General features: G+C 37.1%; 1 protein-coding gene across 1 annotated transcript in view; it reads left to right on the forward strand.

Annotated features, from left to right (window-relative positions):
- Window positions 1–21,174, forward strand: part of LOC138175863 (endosome/lysosome-associated apoptosis and autophagy regulator family member 2) — a 212,235-nt gene that overhangs the window by 129,956 nt on the left and 61,105 nt on the right. Inside the window, exons 7-10 of the mRNA XM_069106469.1 lie at window positions 7,815–7,967; window positions 8,511–8,599; window positions 17,585–17,765; window positions 18,915–19,043. Of these exons, the coding sequence (XP_068962570.1) occupies window positions 7,815–7,967; window positions 8,511–8,599; window positions 17,585–17,765; window positions 18,915–19,043 (552 nt within the window). The remainder of the gene's footprint in view (window positions 1–7,814; window positions 7,968–8,510; window positions 8,600–17,584; window positions 17,766–18,914; window positions 19,044–21,174) is intronic.

The following is a 21,174-nucleotide window of genomic DNA, read 5'->3' on the forward strand; positions in this document are numbered from 1 at the left end:
CAAGGATGAACCAAGGATAAATTAACACCAAGGAGAAAAGGCTATTTAATTAGGCAGTTAGGAGGTTATGGGTGAGTTTTGTAGGGACAGTTTCAGAAAGGTGCGAAGAGATGGAAGCCAGATTGCAAGGGATAAATGAATATGGAGGCAATGGAGAGAATGCTTGGGTGAGTAGCGCTGGAGGAAGCATTTTTATATTTAAGGAAAACTGAGTATGTTCGTAGGCAAGAGGAGTGTTATGAAAATGTAAAATGTCACAAACCATTAATACAACTATGGAAGGTGAAAATGAAAACCTCTCCCTCCTCCTGGGCTTATCCCTTAACAGCAAGATCAGTGCTTCTCTCTTTGTCTCCTGCGGTTCTGGCTGTTACAGAAAAACAAAACAAAACATGCTGATGTAGGCATGCTTGAACTCAGACAGCACAAAGGATACTTTTTATTGAAACAGTGAATCTCTTAAATGTACAATTCCACTCTTGAATGACTTGGGTTCAGACAATGCTAGAGGTACTTAACATTAGTGAATAAGGACATCTGCTGGCCAAGTCAGGAATCACACATCAGGACAGAAAACAGTTTAATCAGTGTATTGTTAGAATCACAGGATTCAAGACTTAAGAGTTGGAATGCACTTTAGGAATCCTGTAGTATAACTTCCTTATTTTATATGTTTCCCAGGAGTAATGTTTCCCCGTCTCTGTGTGTATATTTATTTATCTCTTTCTGTCCTCTGTCTCTATTTCTCTTTTTTTGTCTCTGTCTCTCTGGGCTGACTCAATCATTCCAATCTGCCTTTTATTCCAGAAGGTCTGGTGTTGAGGAGCAGAGTAAGGTACAATATAGCCACATGACTGCAACTTATTATTTGTTTTCTCAGAATTCTAGAGGGTAACAGCAGGGAGACAAAGAGGTGTGTGTGTGTGTGTGTATGTATCCTGAGACACTACCATTGTACTTCCTCCTTACACTTAATCAGTGATTGTGACATCATTGACTCTCTTAACTATAAACTGTTTACTAAATGATTAGACAAAAGCAATAAAATAATAGTCATAATATTTATTCAGAAGAAAAGACTAGGAGTAATCATAAATTTGATTCTTCACAAAATAATTATAAATTTTACTCCCAGAGCAGCAATATTTGAAACATTTACAGTTGACCCATAAACTTGGGTCCCATTCTTTTACCAATGTATGTGGTGTCTATGGGAAACTGGGGACATACATTTATAGAATCCTAGCATCCTAACAGGTAGACACATTAATAGGGAAACCCATGTGCATAGGGGCAACTCACATCTCTGAAATATAGGCTTTGATGTCTTTGGTCTCCTCAGGATTAATTTATACTGCATGAAGCTACTTCTCTACAAGACCTTTCTGGTCTTCACTGCTTTACTGCTTGAAAAAGCTTACTCCTCTTCTGCTCTGGAGCTTATGAAGTGGTGTCAAGTTCTTTTAGCTCACAGCCACCTCTTAACAGGAAGGTAAAAAAAAAGTGTTATGTTTTTTTTTTTCAGTGACAGGTAGTTCCTGTAAGCCAGAGAGCTGCTAAACTTTTCAGGTCTACAAATGGCAAGGAAATTTTGCTTTATCCAGTGGGTTCTCAGCAAAACCAGTCCTCTTTTTACAGCAAAACAGATGAAAAGCCTGTGTTTTCCCTTCTCTTTTTACTTCTCAAACCAGAAAAGGTAATAAAAGGCAACCAAGGACCCCTGAGAAATTTCCCTTCTCTCAGGCTATAGATGGCATTGGAGCTCTATAAACTCAACCCTCTAACAGCTGCAGGATTCAGCTTTTCTCCACATCATCAGTTGAAGAACTTTCTCAGCTGACTCAGTCTTTTCCCAGCTAATCATAAAATAATGCCTCTCTTGCAATCAACAAATTCGCCAAAATGCAGCTACAAAGCCTTCCAGTCACCTTGGTTCCTGTCAGTTTCTAAATTGAGTCCCAGGATTCTTATGACTTCTTCAGAGCTCAACTTACTTTCTCGTTTCTTCTGTCTATCTCTTTTTATGGCTTCTTCTCCTTCTGGCTTCTTATGCTCTTAAATTAAGGCTTCTGGGAGCTCAGTGATTCAACTCTACCTCATGAGATAAAACTCAAGAAATCTACTTTTGTGTCATATATGAACCCAACAGTCCTTAACCCACTCCCACAGTTCCCAAACAGTTGTTTGATTTTTAAGTTTGTCAGATACAACCTTTAAAACTTTAAAAACAATTTACTTGCAAATGAGCTGATGGACCATGATGCTTTGAAACCATCCTCACAGTACATTTATCTGAGAGAGATTTCTCTTTCTGGTTCTCAGAATGGTCTATATCTCCTTTATATTTTACTTGAGTGATTGTGTTTCTGTTTCTTTTTTTTTTTTAAAGCAATTGGGGTTAAGTAACTTGCTCAAGGTTACATGGCCAGTTATTTCTGGGTGTGGTGCTAAGTATCAGAGCTCAGATTTGATCCCAGGTCATCCTTACTCTGGGGCCAGTGCTTTTACTCACTGAGCCACCTGGCCACCCCAACTGTTTTTCTTTACAAGTGGATTTTATTAGTTTTTCTTACACCATTGTTATTTTTCTGCCTCTTTTAGTAACCCAAATTTTCACATAAGAAGGGGATAGTACCTGATATTTAGATGAAGAAACTGAGACCCAGAGAGAGATTAAGTAACTTGGTTCCTGATTTGGTCCCAAAGGTTTAGTATGGCTTCAGACAGAAGAGCTATAAAGTGAAACATTTTTTAGAATCTTGTATGTAATCAACCATTCATCCTATGCTTATGATTAATTTACTTTCTAGATAAGTGATAGCCAAATTTTAGGTTTGTTTCTTCCTGTTGTATGACATGTTCCTAGAATATACACCAAGAACTTTTCTGTGAGGAATGAAGGCTAATATTATAAAAGACTAAGCAAACAATAACTATGAATGCAGATATTAAGAGGTGGTAGGGTAATGAATGATTCATATTCAAAATCTATGACTGCAAGTCTAGAACTCTGTCCATTGCAAATTTTCCAAGCACCTGGCTTTGATGATCCTGCTCACTTGGCTGAGTAAGTAGACACTGGTGGCTTATAATCACATAGATAATTTGGTTTTAAAAATAAGATTTAGAACTAGAAGGGACTTTAAAGGCTGTCTAGTCCAATCTCCTTATTTTATAGATGAAGAAACTGAGGCCTAGAGAATTGCCCAGGGTCATACAGTGGCAGAGCTGAGTTTTGAACACAGTTGCTCCAATTCTAAATTCAGTGACTTTTTTCATTGTACCACCCTGTGTGAGGAGGATGACACAGTGGAAAGAACACTGAATTTCAACTTGTTAGTTTCCCCTTCAATTAACTTTTGGTACAAGAGTCTATTAGATGCTATTCAATAGATCTACATTTATTAAGCATCTGCAATGTCATAGGATAACATGTGCAGTGCTGTGCTGGGTGCTAAAGATTCAAAGATGAGATAAGGCACTGTCAGGGAGCTTTCATTTTAGTAAGAGTAGAAGACGTTAATTCAGTCAACATAACCAACATTAATCAGCTACTATGTAAAGACAAGAAAGCACCAGGCAATTTGATGAGGGAAAAAAGGCTGATAACTGGGGAGATTGAAGAATACTTTGAATAGGAGGTGGCATCTGACCAGTATCTTGCCAAAAGTTTAATGAATTTGAAAGATGGAGCTCAGGAGGGGGCATGTTTTCAATATGAAGTGCAATGAATGTGAGAACATAAAAGTAGTAGACAGGATAATACCAAATTGGAGAAATGGCTAGTGGTACTATATGGCTCCAATCTAGTGCAAATGAAGGGATTCATGAAATAAGGCTGGAATGATAGGTTGGAGCCAAATTGTGTTTGATTTAAATGCCAGCCTAGAAATTTGTATTTTATCCTAAAGGCAATGGAAGTTTGTGAGCAAGGAAGTGTCCTGGTAAGAACTGTTCCTTAGGAAGAATATTTTGGCATCTGTATATATGGTGGGTTGCATAAGTGGAGATTGAATAAGGTAGCTCAATCTGGAGGTGATCACAATCATTAGAGGGAGAATTGTGCAGAACTAGGATGGTGGATGTATGAATGAAGATGAAAGGGACAGATATAAGAGGCACTGTGGTGGCAGAACTGACAACCCATCGATTAACTGATGGGACATGAAAGGTGAGGGAGAAGTGTCAACGACGATTCCAATGTTTTAAACCTGGGTACCTTGTGAGCACCATCAACTGAAATAAAGGAGAGGAAAAGAGAAAGAAGGTGAGTTCTGCTTTTGAAATATTGAGTTTTAGATATTTTTGAGACATTTAGATGATCCACCAAGTTGTTGGTAATGAAGAAATGGAGTTTTGAAGAGAGAATAGAACTGGAGATGTAGCTTTAGCAATCAAATAGGAGGGAACAGTGGCGAAAGGAGCCATGGCTGATATTCTGATAAATGTATACATCCCTTGGCTCCAGAAAGGGTGAAGTTAGTGCCGAGTGTATATGAGCTCTAGAATTAGCACTTTTATCAGAGTAGTATCATGGGGAAATAGAAGCAGGAAGACCTGAGTTCAAGTCCTACTAGCTTTGTGACTCTGGGCAAATCATTTAATTTCCAGTCATCTGAACAACTCTTTAATACTACAAAATATAGAGAAGGTGTTGACAGGAACTGGTAGAGGAAGTTTCCTCATCTAAAGGAATTCCTTGGTTCTGTCACTATTACTATCCTGTCTAGAGGTGATAATTGAATCTTAAGAGGGTAGATAAGATCATCGTGAAAGAGTCTAGATGGGTGTTTTTTTTCTAAGGGGGTAAAAGAATTTATTTGCAAGATACTATGCAATTTAATTTGATAGCTATTTAAATGATATAAAATGTGAAGTTACTATTGGTTACATATAAATAAACTAGGCATTAGAAAAAATTGTGTGTTACAGATAGATATTCTTTAGAAATTGGGCTCAATTGGCTGATATCTTGTGGCACACCAGATGCTGTTTAGAAATTCCCAAGGAATGTTTGTTGAGAGTAATGCCAAAGGCAGAAGAAATTTTAGCATGAGATGAACATAATATTCATGACTTTCAATTCCATGTTGCATAATAGTGTCCGAATCACTTGGAGTCTTTGGAATCAGGGTATCCATGCAAAGAAGTGGACAAAGGAAGAGGAAGTTTATATACAAGAAAGACTTCATTTAACTGTATGAATTTGATTTAAAACAATTCTCCTTTTTCACAAATTTAGCACCATTTATAATATAATTTTTTGTTATCCTGAACCTGTCAAACACCAGAAAATTAGGATTTCCATATATAAAGAATAGAAAAAAGTGGACTACCCATGAAACCATGAATCTCCATTAAAAACAGCTTTTTAAAATTTGGACATAAAATACAGTCAGCATGTTAGTACCAAAGATGTCCTGCTTGCTTGCATTTCTCTCAGAACTTCCACTTTCAAAAAATACTTCATCAATGTTCCTGTCATTTTGTATCATGATCATCCCCATCCCCATTCTTTTTGAAAACATTTCCTTTCACCTAATGAGCATGGTCAAGAAAAATACACATATTGACCATTTCTGAAAGTTTGTCTCATTCTTCACCTCTAGCTCATCAACTCTATAGAAGCAAGTTTTGTCATTAGTCTTTGGGAGTCATGGCTAATCAGTGCATTCACCAGTCTTTCAAAGTAGTTTTTCTTCCCAATTTTTAGTCTTGTTATAAGTCATTCTCCTGGTTCTTAGAGCATGGATTCTTAAGCCTCAAGGGGTCCATGGATAGGTTTTTAGGGACCCAGGGAGGAAAAACACTTTTAAAAACCATCTAACTGAAATTTAACTTTTCCTTCAATTATGAATGAAAAAAAAAAAGCTGAGAAGAGGTAGACTTCACTGGACTGCCAAAGGGGTACATCCAACAAAAAAGTCAAGATCTGTTAGTTGAGAAAGAAGAAAAGAAGGCCCAGGACAGAGCTTTGAGAGAAAACCCTATCTAGGTGATAAAAGCTGAATCCAGCAATGGAAAACAGAAGCAGAGGCAGCCAGTGTTTCCAATAGTTTGGCAGAGACAGGGAAAAGATGATATGAGATACTAGTTTGAGGGGACAGCAGGGTCAAGTGAAGGTTTTTTCTTTCTTTGAAAATTAAATTTTCTTGATACCTTTTGACCAGTAAAATTTAGTGTCATTGACATATACTTCTAGATATAATCTTTTCCTCCCTTTACTCCCAATTGAACCCTCTGGTATAACAAAGGAAAAGTTATGCATAAACACCCCACACAATGATCACTTCTGTCAAGTATACAACATTCTTCCTCCGTGTCTTCTTAGAGGATAGTTATTTTTTGTTATCTGCTCTCCGGGACTATTATTGTCTTTTCATTAACTTGGAGTTGAGTGACTTTTCCCCTAACATTATTGTAATTGTTGTGTATATTTGTTATTTTGATTCTGCTTATCACCTGTATGTTAATTCGTTATAAGTCTTTCCATGGTTCGATGAATACTTCTTATTTGTCGTTTCTTACTGCACAGTGATATCTCATTACATTTGTAAATGGGCATTCAGTTTATTTCTAGTTCTTTGCTATCATAAAAAGGTGCTGCTGTGAATATTTTTTGATATATTGGAACTTTGTGTCTTTGCCCTCAGTCATGACATGAGTACAACAGTTTGTCTTGTAAGAAGGACCCCTTCGTCCTTTGTCCAGTGCAAGGAGCACAGAGGAAATGTTTAGAGTGCCTGGGTTCACATTTTGCCCCTGACTTTTACAATCTGTGGGTATCATGCAAATCATTTAATCTTTTGGGGCCCAAATTTCCTCACATATAAAATGAAATTTGTATTACATGGTCTCTGGATCTGTGATTCTCAGGGAGTGGAGCAAATGCCGAGAGTAAATGAAGATATAGAGGAATTTTAAGTGATGGGTAGAGGAAATAAGGAAGGTCATGACTTCTTTTTTTCATCTTAAATTAAGTGGTGAGATCATTGACTGTGAGATCATTGGGTAGAAGGTAGTGAAAGTTGTCATGTAAATATGGAAGATTAATAATGGGAGAGATCCCTTATAATTAGGGGGGGATCAGAGAGATTTTTTTTGAGAAGGTAGTGCCTAAGCTTGTCCTTGAAAGAAGGGAAGGATTTCAACATGTGCAAATGTGGGTGAGAGACCATATTAGGAAGGGGAAAAAGCCCACACAAAGGTATTTTGGCTTTATCACATATCTTTATCTCTTATACAAGAGGGTAGTTATGTGAGAAAGCTACAAAGCTAGCTTGAGATTGTGGAGGTCCTTGGAGTATTTATTTTATTCCAGAGGGTATAGGGAGCTCTTGAAGGTTTTTGATAAGGGGTGTGGTGTTATATTAGCTCAATGGATTAGTAAGATTACTTTGGCAGTTGTGTAAAGTTTGGATTAGATAGGAAAGAGACTAGAAGCAAGGAGAACAATTAGAAGGATATGAAAAAATTCCAAATGAGAGATAATATCTGAACTAGGGTGATGGCAGTAGGAGAGAATGAGTACAGAAAATTATAGGATCATTGATTCAGACATGGAAAGGACCTTAGACTTTATCTAGCTCAAACCCTTTCTTTTACAGGGGAGGGAATTGAGGCTCAGAGGTGAAGTAAATTGCCAAGGTCATAGAGGTGGAAAGGGGCAGAACTGTGATTCAAAGTCTATTCCTCTGACTCCAAATCTGACTTTCTATTCAATGTACCATCATATCACGGTGATGAAACTGACATTTTCTCTGGGTGGTATTATATCTTTGCTCCCATTCAGTCTCTATTCTTTTATTTCACAGGTGTTGCATACACATCAGAATGTTTTCCCTGCAAGCCAGGCACATTCAGTGACAAGCCAGGTTTATCCAACTGCCAGGTTTGCCCTAGAAACACCTATTCTGAGAAAGGAGCTAAAGAGTGCATAAAATGTAAAGAAGACACCCAGTTTGCAGGTAGGGATATTCTTATGAGGAATTATGTTTTCTTTCTGAATAGGATTTTTATATTATGTAAATGCACAGAATACCAAAATGCAAAGGGTGATATGAAAGTCTTTCTTGGCCAGCCTATAAAGTGAGAGAGCAGTTTGAGTTCTTTTTCTTCATACCTTTTGTCCTCAGTTTCTCCTTTGTTACTATGCCTTTCCTTCAACACTGTGGGATCCGACTCTTCCCTGTGGCCTCCTCGAAACAGAGAGCTCCCAGTATCTGGGTAGAGTAAAATGTGACTAAATACAATGCTCTCAGAAAAGGTTTGTTACGATAGTAAAACAGCCAATTGTAATGAAGGATGCTTGAATAATATTGGTCTTTAGAAAAAGAAACTACCTTTTCAATATCCTCTCACTCTAAAAGATGCTAAGAACAGCATCCCTTTTGTCTTAGAGGTAATCAGAATCCATTTCAATCTCACTTGCTGATTCAATTATTTCCCTTTGTCTCCTGGCTTCCAAAAGGAAATGCTCCATTTCTGAAACTCACTTTTTTACATTGCAGATGAAGGATCTAGTCAATGTATGGAGCGCCCTCCTTGTACACAAAAAGACTACTTTCAGATTCATACTCCATGTGATGATGAAGGAAAGGTACAGTTGTTATAAACCCTCCAACAACCCATCAATTTAAGCCTCCTCGTATTTACTCACCAGGGAGTTGAGTCAAGTTACTCTATGATAGGATCCTAGATCTGTGGCTAGAGGGGACCTCTGATCCAGTTCTTTCATTTTGTGGATGAGGAAACTGAGACCCAAAGAAGTTAATAGACTTGCCCAAGATTGTACAGGTAGTAAACATCAGAGGTTTGCTTTGAACCCAAATCTTCACTTTCCAGAGTCAGTAACAAGAAGATGAATTTAAGCATTACGCATTCAAGAACTCTTTTTTTCTTCTAGAAATAGTCATTTCTAAAGTTGTAACTCCAAATTTTATACTTTAAATCACAGGGAACTAATATCTTACAGCTCTTTAAGTTTTTTGTACCATAGAGGGTTTCATCAGTTAAAAACCATGCAGCTGTTGGGTAATGCAGTTTTTGGCAAATGGCAGTATAATTGCATTAGCAAATGCAAAGTAATCAGCATAAAACTGTACTTTGCCAGAGGGAGAATGTGTCTATAGACTCTGTAAGTTTCCCTGCCATTCTCTTAATTAAAGAATCCTGAGACACTGCATGAATAAAGCAAAAATAGCATTAAAAAGGGCAAGTTTCTCATCTATTTTTTCATTTGGGGAATAAATTGCTTCTGAGCTTGTTAGGCGGTGAATACAGGGCATAGTTAGTCTCTTATATACTAGGTCTTCACATTTATACTTTAGTGATAATTATACTTTAATGATAACTTGGTTTGTCAAGTTTCCAGAGAATGATTTTTTTTGAGAATTTATCAGTAAAACTATATTAATATTCACAACATAGTAAAACCTTATCAGTCTGTTGTAACTCAGAGGGAGGCTTATTTGAATTAGTCAAATATCTAAATTATAATATATTTTAAAGCTACAAACTGGTTTATTATTTCCAAATACATACAGCAACTTAAAGCAACAACTGCTAACTAACAAAGCATTTTCAAGAGAAGTTCTTGCTTTAATGAGATTGTTGTGGTTAACTTGGATCATAGGATCATAGATTTAGAAAGGGAAGTGACTTTAGATTATTGATCCTAATGCCGTCATTTTGTGGATGAGGAAACTGAGATACAGAGAAACTGTGTGACTTGGTTAAGGTCACCCAGTTTGTAATTGTCTTAAGGTAGGATAGGAAACTGGGTCTTCTGATTCAGAGTCCAGAGCTATATGTACTAAATCATGCACTAAGATGGATTTTGTTAAAAAAGTTTTTTTTAAAGCCTATTCCCTGTAAGTTTAATTGTATTAACATAGTGAATTATTACTAGTAAATTACTAGTAATTACTAGTAAAATAAATTTCAACTAACTCTACCACAGAATGATCATTAATTTAATATTAATTATTACCAAATCAATAAAATTTTACTATATCTAGACTGAGTCTTTATTGTATTACAAAGAAGGTACATGAAAGGCCAAAATCACAAAGTCTTATGGGAAGATAACTCAATCTCATGCAAATTAATAATTGATCTGGATCTAAATGAAATATGCAGTGAATTCAAAATTAATTGAATGTGGTATTATTCTTGGTTTCCTATTATTATATTATCATTTGACTATGTAATCATCTAGGAAAGGTGTGATGCCATTTATAAATGTAATTAGGAAAAAGCGGAAGAACTTTGTAGGTCTCTGATTCTTTTAAACTACATCTGCAAGCTTAGTGTAAGTATTAAGTTCACAGGTCTAGCAATTTTACTCATAAATCTAAACATCTAATGGCAAGTTTCAGCAGATATGTGTTGAGACTCAATTTTTCTATAGTAGGGAGCCTTTAAAATATCAAATGAGAAGGTAGCAAATAGATGCTACAACTATTCACAATGTCCATTTTATTGAACTATTTATATGAACTTTTATTTTAAATTATTATTTCATGAAACAAGTATTTTCAGTGTGTTTAATAGATCACTGTAAGCCAAATCATTCACATATTTCTGCCTTTTGAGTTGTGTTATTAAATTTATGAGGAGGTCAGTGTGCTACCTAGTGGATAGTTAATTAAACAACAACTTTCAACATGAAGAGGTCTCCTGGATTTGGAATTAGAGTTCCTTATTTGGGGTTTCAGTCCTGCCTCTGCCACTAAATTATTTGACCTTGGACAAGTAACTACATATCTCTGAACCTCTGTTTCCTCATTGGTAAATGAGGGGCTTGGACTAACTGACGATTAAGCTCCCTTTCACCTTTGAATACATTCAACTGAATTTTTTTCCTCCCCAAAGTTAGCAGTTATCAGAGATCTTTTAACTGGTCAGCCCAATGGCCATTTCTCTTCGCTCCTCTTTTTGACCTCTTTGTAGCACTAGGTGGTTAACCAACACTTTCTTTCTAGATAGTCCCTCTTTTTGTGACCCTACAGTTATCCCTTCCACATTGTGACTTTCCCTATTGTGGTTTCAATATATTGTGGGTTCGGCATGAGGAATTAAATGGGATTTTTTGGGGAGTTTTGTGAAAGTCAAGAAGCCCAGCAGATGATACAGAAAATGTTTAGAAACTCAGAAATTCATAAAATATGTGTGAATAGTATTGTATAATATCAGCATATTTTATCTTTTAATACCATAATAATTCAGATTTCTCTGGCATGGAGGGAGGGCCAAAAAATTTTACATGGATTTTCCAGATCAAGTGGGCACTGTGCCCCTAATCCCCATGATGTGGAAGGGAATAACTGTACTTTCTTTCTCCTATTTTTCTACTTTCCTTTTTGCTCCTTTTCAGCTCTTTTGTTAGAATCCGTGTGCCTCTTACTCTGGATGTTCCCCAGGGGTCTCTCCTGGGTCTTCTTTTCTTCCCTTTTCACTCTATCTTGGTGATCTCATTGATTCCCATGTGTTTAACCATCATCATTTTACTTATGATGCAGCTCTAGCCTCTGTCCTGAGTTTTAGTGTCAAATCACCAACTACTTTTGAGGTATTTCTAGCTTGATGTCCCAAAGGAATCTCATACTTAACATGTCCACAATAGAATTTATAATCCTGTGCTCTGGTAGTTTTCATTTAGTGGTTCATGAACTCCTTGGGGCTCATGACAATGGTGTGATGAGTCTGTACAAAATATTCTTAACATTACATAAAGTAGTAAATAATTGCCGAATTACATACTTACATTATGTATCCATTATAAACATTATGTATGTTTTATATATTCATGCCCAATTCCTGCCAGAGTGTTAACACCTTAAAAAAAATCAAAAGGTTATGAGAGTTTATGGAGCAAAAAAACATTGGGAACTACTTTATAACTATCCTTCCTCTAAACTTCACGATTTCTGTTGGGCGTCCCACAATCCTTCTATACATTCAGGCCTATAAAAATGGAGTCATACTTGAACCTTCACTTTCCCTTGGCTCCTTTATTATCTCATCCTTAGTGTAGTCTCAGTTCATTCCAACCTCCTTAGTTATCTCCTCTTCTTCACTTACACAACCCTAGTGGATGAAGGCGATAGGCCACTGATAGACTCCTAGTTTCCAGGCTCTTCCTTCTGAAATCTGTCTTCCTCACAGTTGCCCAGGTGATCATCCTAAACCTGGAGTGACAGAATCACAGAATTTCAGATCGACAAGAGTCCTCAGTTCTGTGCAACTCTTTCCTGGAAAAAAAAAAATTATCTCATTGATTATAGCTGGCAAGCTTTTTCTTGAAGACCTCAAGTGAGCCGAAATATAGCACCTCCCAAGGCAGCCCATTCCAATTTTGTACAATTCTCATTGTTGAGAGGGGCAGCTAAGTGATACAGTGGATAGAGCAATGGGTCTAGAGATAGGGAAGACTTCTCTTTGTGAGTCCAAATTAGGCCAGACATTTACTAGCTCTGTGACCCTGGGCAAGTCACTTAACCTTGTTTGCCTTAGTTTTCTCATCTGTAAAATGAGCTGGAGAGGGAAATGGCAAGCTACTTCAGTATCTTTGCCAAGAAAACCCCAAATGGGGTCACAAAGAGTCGGACATGATTAAAATGACTGAACAACAACAGTTATTGAGAAGTTTTTCCTTAGGATAAGTCTAAATTGGCCTCTTTGCAATTTCTATCCATCACTTCTAATCCAACCCTCTGGGGCCAATTGCTAGTCATGTGTCTCTCTTCCATGTATATTCTTGATGATAATTATCAAGCTTTTCCATGTCATAACCCCTCCGTGGCTCTGTGGTATCTAGGATACAGTACAAATTCCTTAGACTATTTAAAACCCTTTAGAATCTGGCCCCAGTCTAACCTTCCAGCCTTATATATTGCTTTACTCTCCTTCATGTATTCTCTTTTCCAGCTTAGGTAGACTACTTGCCTTTCCCTGAGGTTGGTATGCCATTTTCTTTCTCTGTGCTTTTGAAAAGTCTGTTCCCATGCCCAGGATCCACTCCCTTCTCACCTCTACCCCTTAGAATCTGTAGTTGCATTCAAATCTTAGCTCATGTGGTGTTTCCTGTGGAAGAGAGATATTTTCTCTTCTTCCCAGTTCAAGGGTACTTAACCTTTTTTATGTCATCAGTAAGGGTCCTTAGCCTTCTGTCTAACCCATGCCTAAGAAGGAATTTTCTCTAAAATCTCTGGCAAGCTTTGACAGTTTGGTGAATCTATGGACCCCACCTCAGAGTAATGTATTTAAATGAATAAGCAAAACACATAGGATGGCAAAGGAAACAGTGTTGAAATGTAATAATGAAAAAATTTTTTTTGAAGTGCACAGACTGCAGATTAAGAATCTCTGCTAGTTATTTGTGGCTTTTCCTACCTCAAATTGTCATATTTATGCTCATCTATTTACATGGTGTATCCTTGCTGTAGGATGTAAGCTTCTGAAGAGTAGGGAATATTTTTCATTTCACCTTTGTTTCCTAGCACAGTGCCTTACACACAGAAGGGTCTTCAAAAGGCTCATTGAATGAGATTGAATTTTATCTAACTGGATTTAAGAATTATTTCTATGACATTTATGCCGGGTGCTATTCTTTGCCCTAATCTTGTCTTTTACAAAGAAATAGAACTTGTGCTTAGTAGGTAGGGTACCTTGTCCACCGATGGTGGTGCGCCATTCTCCTTGTGGTTTAGCTAATTTGTGATTTCATAAGGAAGCTCTAATGTTCACAGCCATTTCTGTATCTGTGCTCTCTGCCATGCTGTCTTCTGCTTTCCTTTATGGCTTCATTCTTAACATCTGAGGAGAGCTTTGAGTTGATTTCAGAACAGGAGTAGCCATTTAGTTCTTTATAAGAGACACCTTTCAGGCATGAAACAGAGGTTGTTGACTTTTGTACATACTAAAAAATACACAAAACCTTAGTTATTTGAGGACTTAGTGATCCTTAACTTGTGTTGGGAAATTTTTCATAGGCATTGGAATTCAATTTGATTCAACATATATTTGCTGATTCAAAATATACTTCATGCAACTAAATTTCTATCCTGATTGTATGGCACCATCATTATTATATTATCATTAAATTTTTGTTAAAAGTTTACTAAATACATAAGAAGGCACTATGGTAGAGATCCAGGCTTGAATCTAGGAAGACATGGGATCATGTCCCACTTCCAATGGGTACATAGGTTGTGTAACCTCGACCAACTCACTTAACCGCTCAGGGCTCTAGGCAACTCTCTAAGACTGGAAGTTGCAGAGGAGGTACTAATAATGCTTGAAGAGGGAGTTTCCTCATCCTGGAATCTCCATAACAATTAAATCAAAGATCTAGTCCCTATCTCAATCCCTATATTCATGGTAGTAATTTGTCAGTCTGTTGTGGAAAAGCATACTATGTAATTTAAGGTTCTGAAGAGACCTGTAGCCTAAATGAGAGAAACAGGATAAATTGTCAGATAACAGTATGGATAGAAATAAGTAGATGGGGTTACTATACACAAGTGGAGTACCCCAAGTCTGTATCATTACAGCAGGGCTGCCTTTATCAAGAGAAATTGTCAAATTAAGATATGCCACACGCCTTTAAGAAAGTTCAACATAAAAAAATCAGAAATTCACAAAGCAGATTAATTTCAGGATAATTATTTGCTTATAGAAGGATCTGTCTCATGGTTCATTTCAGTAATGATCTTCCATTGTATGGGAGTATTTATTTCCCCAAGTATGTATAATCACATGCACAGGTATGACTGGTAGAATGTCCAATACTTAGAAAAGGGAGAGTAAGTGACAACATGCAGTTGTAAAAAAGAGCATTGTGCTTGTAATTAGAAGAACTGGTTTTTATTCTACTTGCTACCTTTGTGATCTTGGACAAATCACTTACCTCTTGTAGGTGTTGGGTCCCTCTCCTACCCTCTCCTACAGAACATGAAAGGGGTAGACTATATCATCGTTAAAGACTATTTCCAGCTCTAAATCTATGACTATTATGATCCAGCATACATTCACTGGCAGGGATACAACATGTAAATAGATGAGTATAAGTGCCAGGAAAGCCAGTCTCATTTTCTTCTTTGTTAGGGTTATTAATTTGGCAGTTTATCTATAGGCATATGATGTATCTTAATTTGACAGTTTTTCTTGATAGAGGCAGCCTGTTGTAGAGAGCCAGACTTCTAATCTCAGCTCTGCTGCTAGCTAGCTGAATTCACTTAACCGTCTGGGTCTTAGTTTTTCCATCTGCAAAATGAAGTTAAATTAGATGCCATCCAAGGTCCTTTGTGACTGATTCTATATGCTTGTGGCAAAGATGGAATAATCAATCAACAATCATTCTTAAGTCTCCTAAATATATAGAAAAGCAGTATGGTAGAGAGCCAGGCTTGAATCCGGCAAGACCTGGGGTCAAGTCCCACTTCCAATAGGTCCTGATTGTGTAACCTCGGTCAACTCGTGTGTTGTGTTCTGAATTTTATCTGTATCAAGGATTTATATTCCTTAGGATCTTAAATTTTTTTCATTATTAACTTAAATATTGACATATACAAACATTTTAATAGAGTCAGTCATTCTGCAAGCATTTTTTAAGTACTTAAGATATGCTGAACAGAGGGATGGCTAGGTGGTGCAGTGAACAGAGCACCGGCCCTGGAGTCAGGAGGACCTGAGTTGAAATGTGACCTCAGACACTTAACACTTATTAGCCATGTGACCTTGGGCAAGTCACTTAACCCCCGTTGCCCTTCCTTCCCCCCACTCCACAAAGAAAAAAAAAAGATATGGTGAAAGCAGTGCTAAGTACTGGGGATGCAAAGGCAAAAAACAGACTCTGCCCTCAAGTGTTGTGTTGAGAAACTGCAAGCTTCTCAAAACAAGGACTGTTGTGTGTGAGGAACAGTAAGTAAGTAGGGTCATCATTGTAGCTGGATTGGTGGGTAGGAGATAAGTCATTAAATATATATATATATGTATATATAATATATTCATATATATACATACACATGTATATGTGTGTGGCAAGGCCCCACATGTTGTAAGGGCTGTCCCCTTTATGTAACACAGGGCTGTTATTGTGTGGCTCAAAGAAAGCTCTATGAAGATTTGAGGACTCTCTAGCTCCTTCTTTGCCCCAGCTTTTCCCTGCACCCTTACACAGGTGAGAGAGGACTGTACCGGTGGACTTTGGGACTGGGGTTACACATATGAAATTGATATTAAATTTAACATTATAGTAGTACAATGCACTGCTTAGTGCCCCCAATATGGTTTCTTTTTCACCTTATGAGTCAATTTAAACTGTAGTCAATGTTATTTCATTTAATTAAATCCCCTGGTTTTTCTAGAGAGTTGAAAGCCCTTTATCGCTAGGTGTTAACTGATTCTCTCAGCATCTCAGTAAAGCAAAGCTTACCCATTATTTTATAGATGACAAATGGAGGTAGACAGGTGCAATGACTGGTCAAAGTGAACTGCTTAGAGAGGCCAAAATGTGTGAGCTGAAAGAGCTGAGACCATTTAAGAAAGAAAAATGCCATTTATAACTGTGTTGAGCAATGTGTCTTTTTCTAAATAACCTTGTTGAAATAAGTTGACTTTTATATCTTCCTAAGGGGATTCTTGAGGAAAAAGTCAATGACCTACAAGGGCTTTCTGTTACTGGGTTTCTATCATTGAAAATAGCTTTTCAGAATAACCTTTGAAATTCTGATTTACATTGAAATTGTGATTTATCAACCCACCTTCTAGAATTATTAGACTTACCACTTGACTGTTTTCTGAAGAGGGTAGAATTATTAGATAAGCCTGCATCTTTAAGGAAAGAAAACTTTTAATTCTCTTGCAGCTGTAATTTCAATTTGTTTCCTCTTTTCATTTGGGCCTTTCTCTTTGCCTTTGGGACATGTTTGCTGGGAATCCTTTAAATGGAACTATGTTCTTAAAAGGCTGTCTCTTCTTGCATTCCTACTTTTTAAAAAAATAGAATAACTATCAGGTCAAAGAAAAAATTAAATTAGATTACCTTATGAAAGATGAGATTGGTAAATGAGTTAATAACATATTTAATTTATTTAAAAATACACATGTAAATACCTTGTTTTTTATTCTTTATACCAAAGAATGAAAGAAAAGCTCCCCATCCCTACATGCCTCTAAGTGAAATGTTCTAGTTAACTTCTATCTCCTGTTTGTGTACTTAATATTAGCTATTAGAAAGACTGATCAATTTCCAACTGTTATGAAATAATAGCATACCAACGAAATGCTTACTATAATATCTGGTTCATTTTCATAAGGAATATTTTCTTGAAATGATCAGGGAAAGAGAGACCCTTGAAGAATAGTTTATAGACTGATATCCCTCACTGGTGCCCAAATTTCTTTTTTCCCCTTTCTTCTGTGATTTTACATTGTTTTCTGACTATATGGAAGCCTTTGTACCATGAACCACAGTCTGTCAGTTACTTTAATATGTCCTAGCTATTTTCAGATGAGATCATTTTAGGTATTAGAGATTTTAAACTTCATTGAGATGTGACTTGTGTGCTTCTTCTTACAGACTCAGATAATGTACAAGTGGATAGAGCCCAAGATTTGCCAAGAGGACCTTTCAGATGCTGTGAGGCTTCCCCCTTCTGGAGAGAAGAGGGATTGTCCACCTTGCAACCCAGGCTTTTATAACAATGGCTCATCTTCTTGTACTCCTTGCCCACATGGAACATTTTCAGATGGAACTCAGGGTAGGAATTTAGCTTTCCCCAGAATGCAGTCTTTACAGAAATTCTTTCATGAAAGATCATCTATAGCCAATGCAGGGGTTCTAAATGTCCCTGTGTCACAAACCTGATGAAATCTATGACTCCTTTCTTAGAAAAATGTTTTTGAAAACATAAAATAGAACAAATAAGATTACAAATGCAATGAATTATATAGAAATACAATTTCCTCCTTCCTCCCTCCCTCCCCCTGCTTCCTTCCCCCTCTCCCCCCCTTCCCCCCTCCCTCCTTCCTTCCTCCTCCCCCCTTCCTCCCTCCCTCCCTCCCTCCCTCTCCCCCTTCCCTCCCTTCCTTCCTTTCCATTCCTCATTCCTAGACCTCAAGTTAAAAACCTCTGACTGTAAAGGAAGTTTCTTTCCTTGGTCTCACTGCCTTGCACGCAGTAGTTGCCTAATATGATAATTTAATTGAAGTCAATTGAATGATGTGTTTAGATCAAAGCCCTTTCAGGTGAAACTAATTCTTATATCAGTAACGACTTTAAATGGGGAAGATGATAACTATAGATTATAAAGAAATTAAAGATGTGAATATCCAGTCTTAAATGGCATCAATTTAAAGTACCACAAGTAAAGACATGTCATTAAAAATGTTAGGTGTTTAATGGGATTTTGTGTGAAGGTTTTGGCAATGGGACAAACTTTTGTTTTCAGATACTCACAGGAAAATCCTACTATTTTTAGTGTTAAGCCCTTCCTTAATTGTGGGGTGGTAGTAATAATAATGCTGAAATGGAAAGGGAGGATGACTGCCTTTATGATTTAGGTTTTATTTATATGAAGGGAATTAGTCTATGGAAATTAAGTGAGGAAATATATTTTTAAAATCACTCATTGGTCCTTTCCCTTTTGATTATGAAAATATATACGTGTATATATATTTTGTATCTTGATATTTTTAAGGATTTTTGTTCAAACTCTTTTTGGGAAATGTTATTGACTCCAAAAAGACTTAAGAGGTTCTAGAAGTTTCTTTTCCCACTCCTTTTAATCCCTCTCTGGACGCAAGCTAAAGAATCATCAGTGAAACTGGTGAAAGAAAGAGGGGAAACTTTCAGTACCACAACATAGTTGATGTTATTGTTTTACTCTCTCCTTGCTTGTCTCCCCTAGAATGCAAGCCATGCCCAGCAGGAACAGAACCGGCTCTGGGGTTTGAATATAAATGGTGGAACATCTTGCCTGCCAATATGAAAACCTCCTGCTTCAATGTTGGAAACTCAAAATGTGATGGAATGAATGGTAAGTCCAAATCCAGAGCTTTTTGGTGTAGCCAGGAATCACAGGTGGCTATTTTCTGACTCATCTCTTTATGAATGTACTGAATTAGGGTGAGCAGGCACTTAAAATCGTCTTACTGTTATTTTCTTTTACTTCAAATCTGGATATTGTGGTCAAAGACTATGCTTTTTTTACCCATCAACATAACAAGTTCCTTTACTTTCTCATAGGTGTGATATGTGTGAGTAGGTAATTGAGTGTTTAAGAAATGAGATGGTATGGTGAAGATAATATTGAACTTTGCAAACAGAAGACCTAAATTTGAACCACAGTTCTGACATTAATAACAATTATCAATAATTAATCATTTTAATAATTCAATAACATCAGATTAATAAATTTGATATTTTGTTAATATTAGTGATTAATTTATAAATAACAATATAAATAAATTACTATAAATATAAATGATTTATAAAATAATTTATTTAATATATTTATAACAATTAATAATTGCAGACATGTATAGATAGCATTAAACTTTACAAAGCACTTTACATCCTTTATACTTTTTGTTCCTCACAATAATTCTGTAACAGGCAGAGCGGCATAGTGGGTAGATACCTGGCCCTGGGACAAGGGGGATTTGAATTCAGCTCTTGTCTCTGACGTGTACTGGCTCTATGACCCAAGGCAAATCTGTTGGCCTTCCAGTGTTCTAGAGTGACCATATTTTAAGGCTATGAGCTTCATAGAATGTGCTGATCTGAGAGTTCTCTTTGTCAGAGAAGTTGTACATCTAATCCCTCTCTCAATATCTCTATCCCTATTGACGTGCTTGCCACTCTGCTCTTCAAAAAAGTTGTAGTTCTGCTTTGTTGTTGTTATTGTTCATTTGTTGTGGTAGCTCCTGACTCTTTGTGACCCCATTTGGGGTTTTCTTGGCAAAAATATTGGAGTAGTTTGCCATTTCCTTCCCAGGGAATTAAGGCAAACAAAGTTAAATCACTTACCCCGGGTCACATAGCCAGTAAGTGTCTGAGGATAAATTTGAACTCAGGTCTTCCCAAGTCTAGACCTGGCACTCTATCCACTGTACTGCCTTGCTGCCCTTTGTGGTTCTGCATTGCCTACCAAATAAAGTCCAGGTTTCTTAGCCTGGCATTCAAGACCCTCCTTTTTCTCATTCCAATATTTATATCCAGCCTTGTTTTATACTATTATCCCTTCAGATACCCTATGATTACAAAACAGAAACAAAAAAATTAAACTACACAATATCCCTTAAGTGCATATTTAGCTTTCCTCTGTGCAGGATGTCTTCCCTCACATCTCTGCTAATTACTTGTCTTTCAAGGCCCTACTCAAATGGCAAATGGCATCTCCCCCATTTGCCATCCTTGATTCTCCCAGCCAGAAATTATTTCTTCTTAGAGAGTTTCCTGTACCTTTGAAATCAAGGATCTAGTCCTTATCTTCCCAACAATACCGTGCATTAGGTATCCCCATTTTACTGATGAGGAAAAATTGCCTCAGGGATGTTTCGACTTATTCATGATCACACCGGTAGGAGACTGGAGTCTCTCTTGATTCCAAGTCCAGAATTCTACTTATTCCACTATGTTAATAAGTCATAGAAATTCAAAATTGGCGAGGACCTTTGTGGCTATCTAGTTGAATCTGTCCAAGAAATGGTATTCTCAACATAAAGAACTCAAACAAGTGGTCATCTAACCCCTGGTTAAAGACCTCCATTTTGGAGAAACTTCTATCTCCTGAGGCAACCCATTAGACAGCTGTAATTGGGTTTGTATTTTTTATTTTTGTCTTTTTGGAGGGGGGAAGGCAGGGCACTTGGAATTAAGTGATTTGCCCAAGGTCACACAGCTAATAAGTGTTAAGTGTCTGAGGCCGGATTTGAACTTGAGTCCTCCTGACTCCAGGACTGGTGCTCTATTCACTGCACCACCTAGCTACCCCAACAGCCCTAATTGTTAAGAAGTTTTTCTTTACCTAAAGGTTAATTTCCATCTTTGAAATATCATCCCATGACTTTCGATTCAGCTCTCTAGTGCCAAAAAGAACCGCTCTTCAGATACTTGAACATAGCTATCATGCCCTCCCTGAGGCCTTTCTTATCTAGGCTAAGCAT

This window comes from Petaurus breviceps, unplaced genomic scaffold (genome assembly GCF_028583685.1).
Source record: "Petaurus breviceps papuanus isolate PSGF00001 unplaced genomic scaffold, PetGlider_PUasm1.0 79, whole genome shotgun sequence".
Taxonomy (NCBI): Eukaryota; Metazoa; Chordata; class Mammalia; order Diprotodontia; family Petauridae; genus Petaurus; species Petaurus breviceps.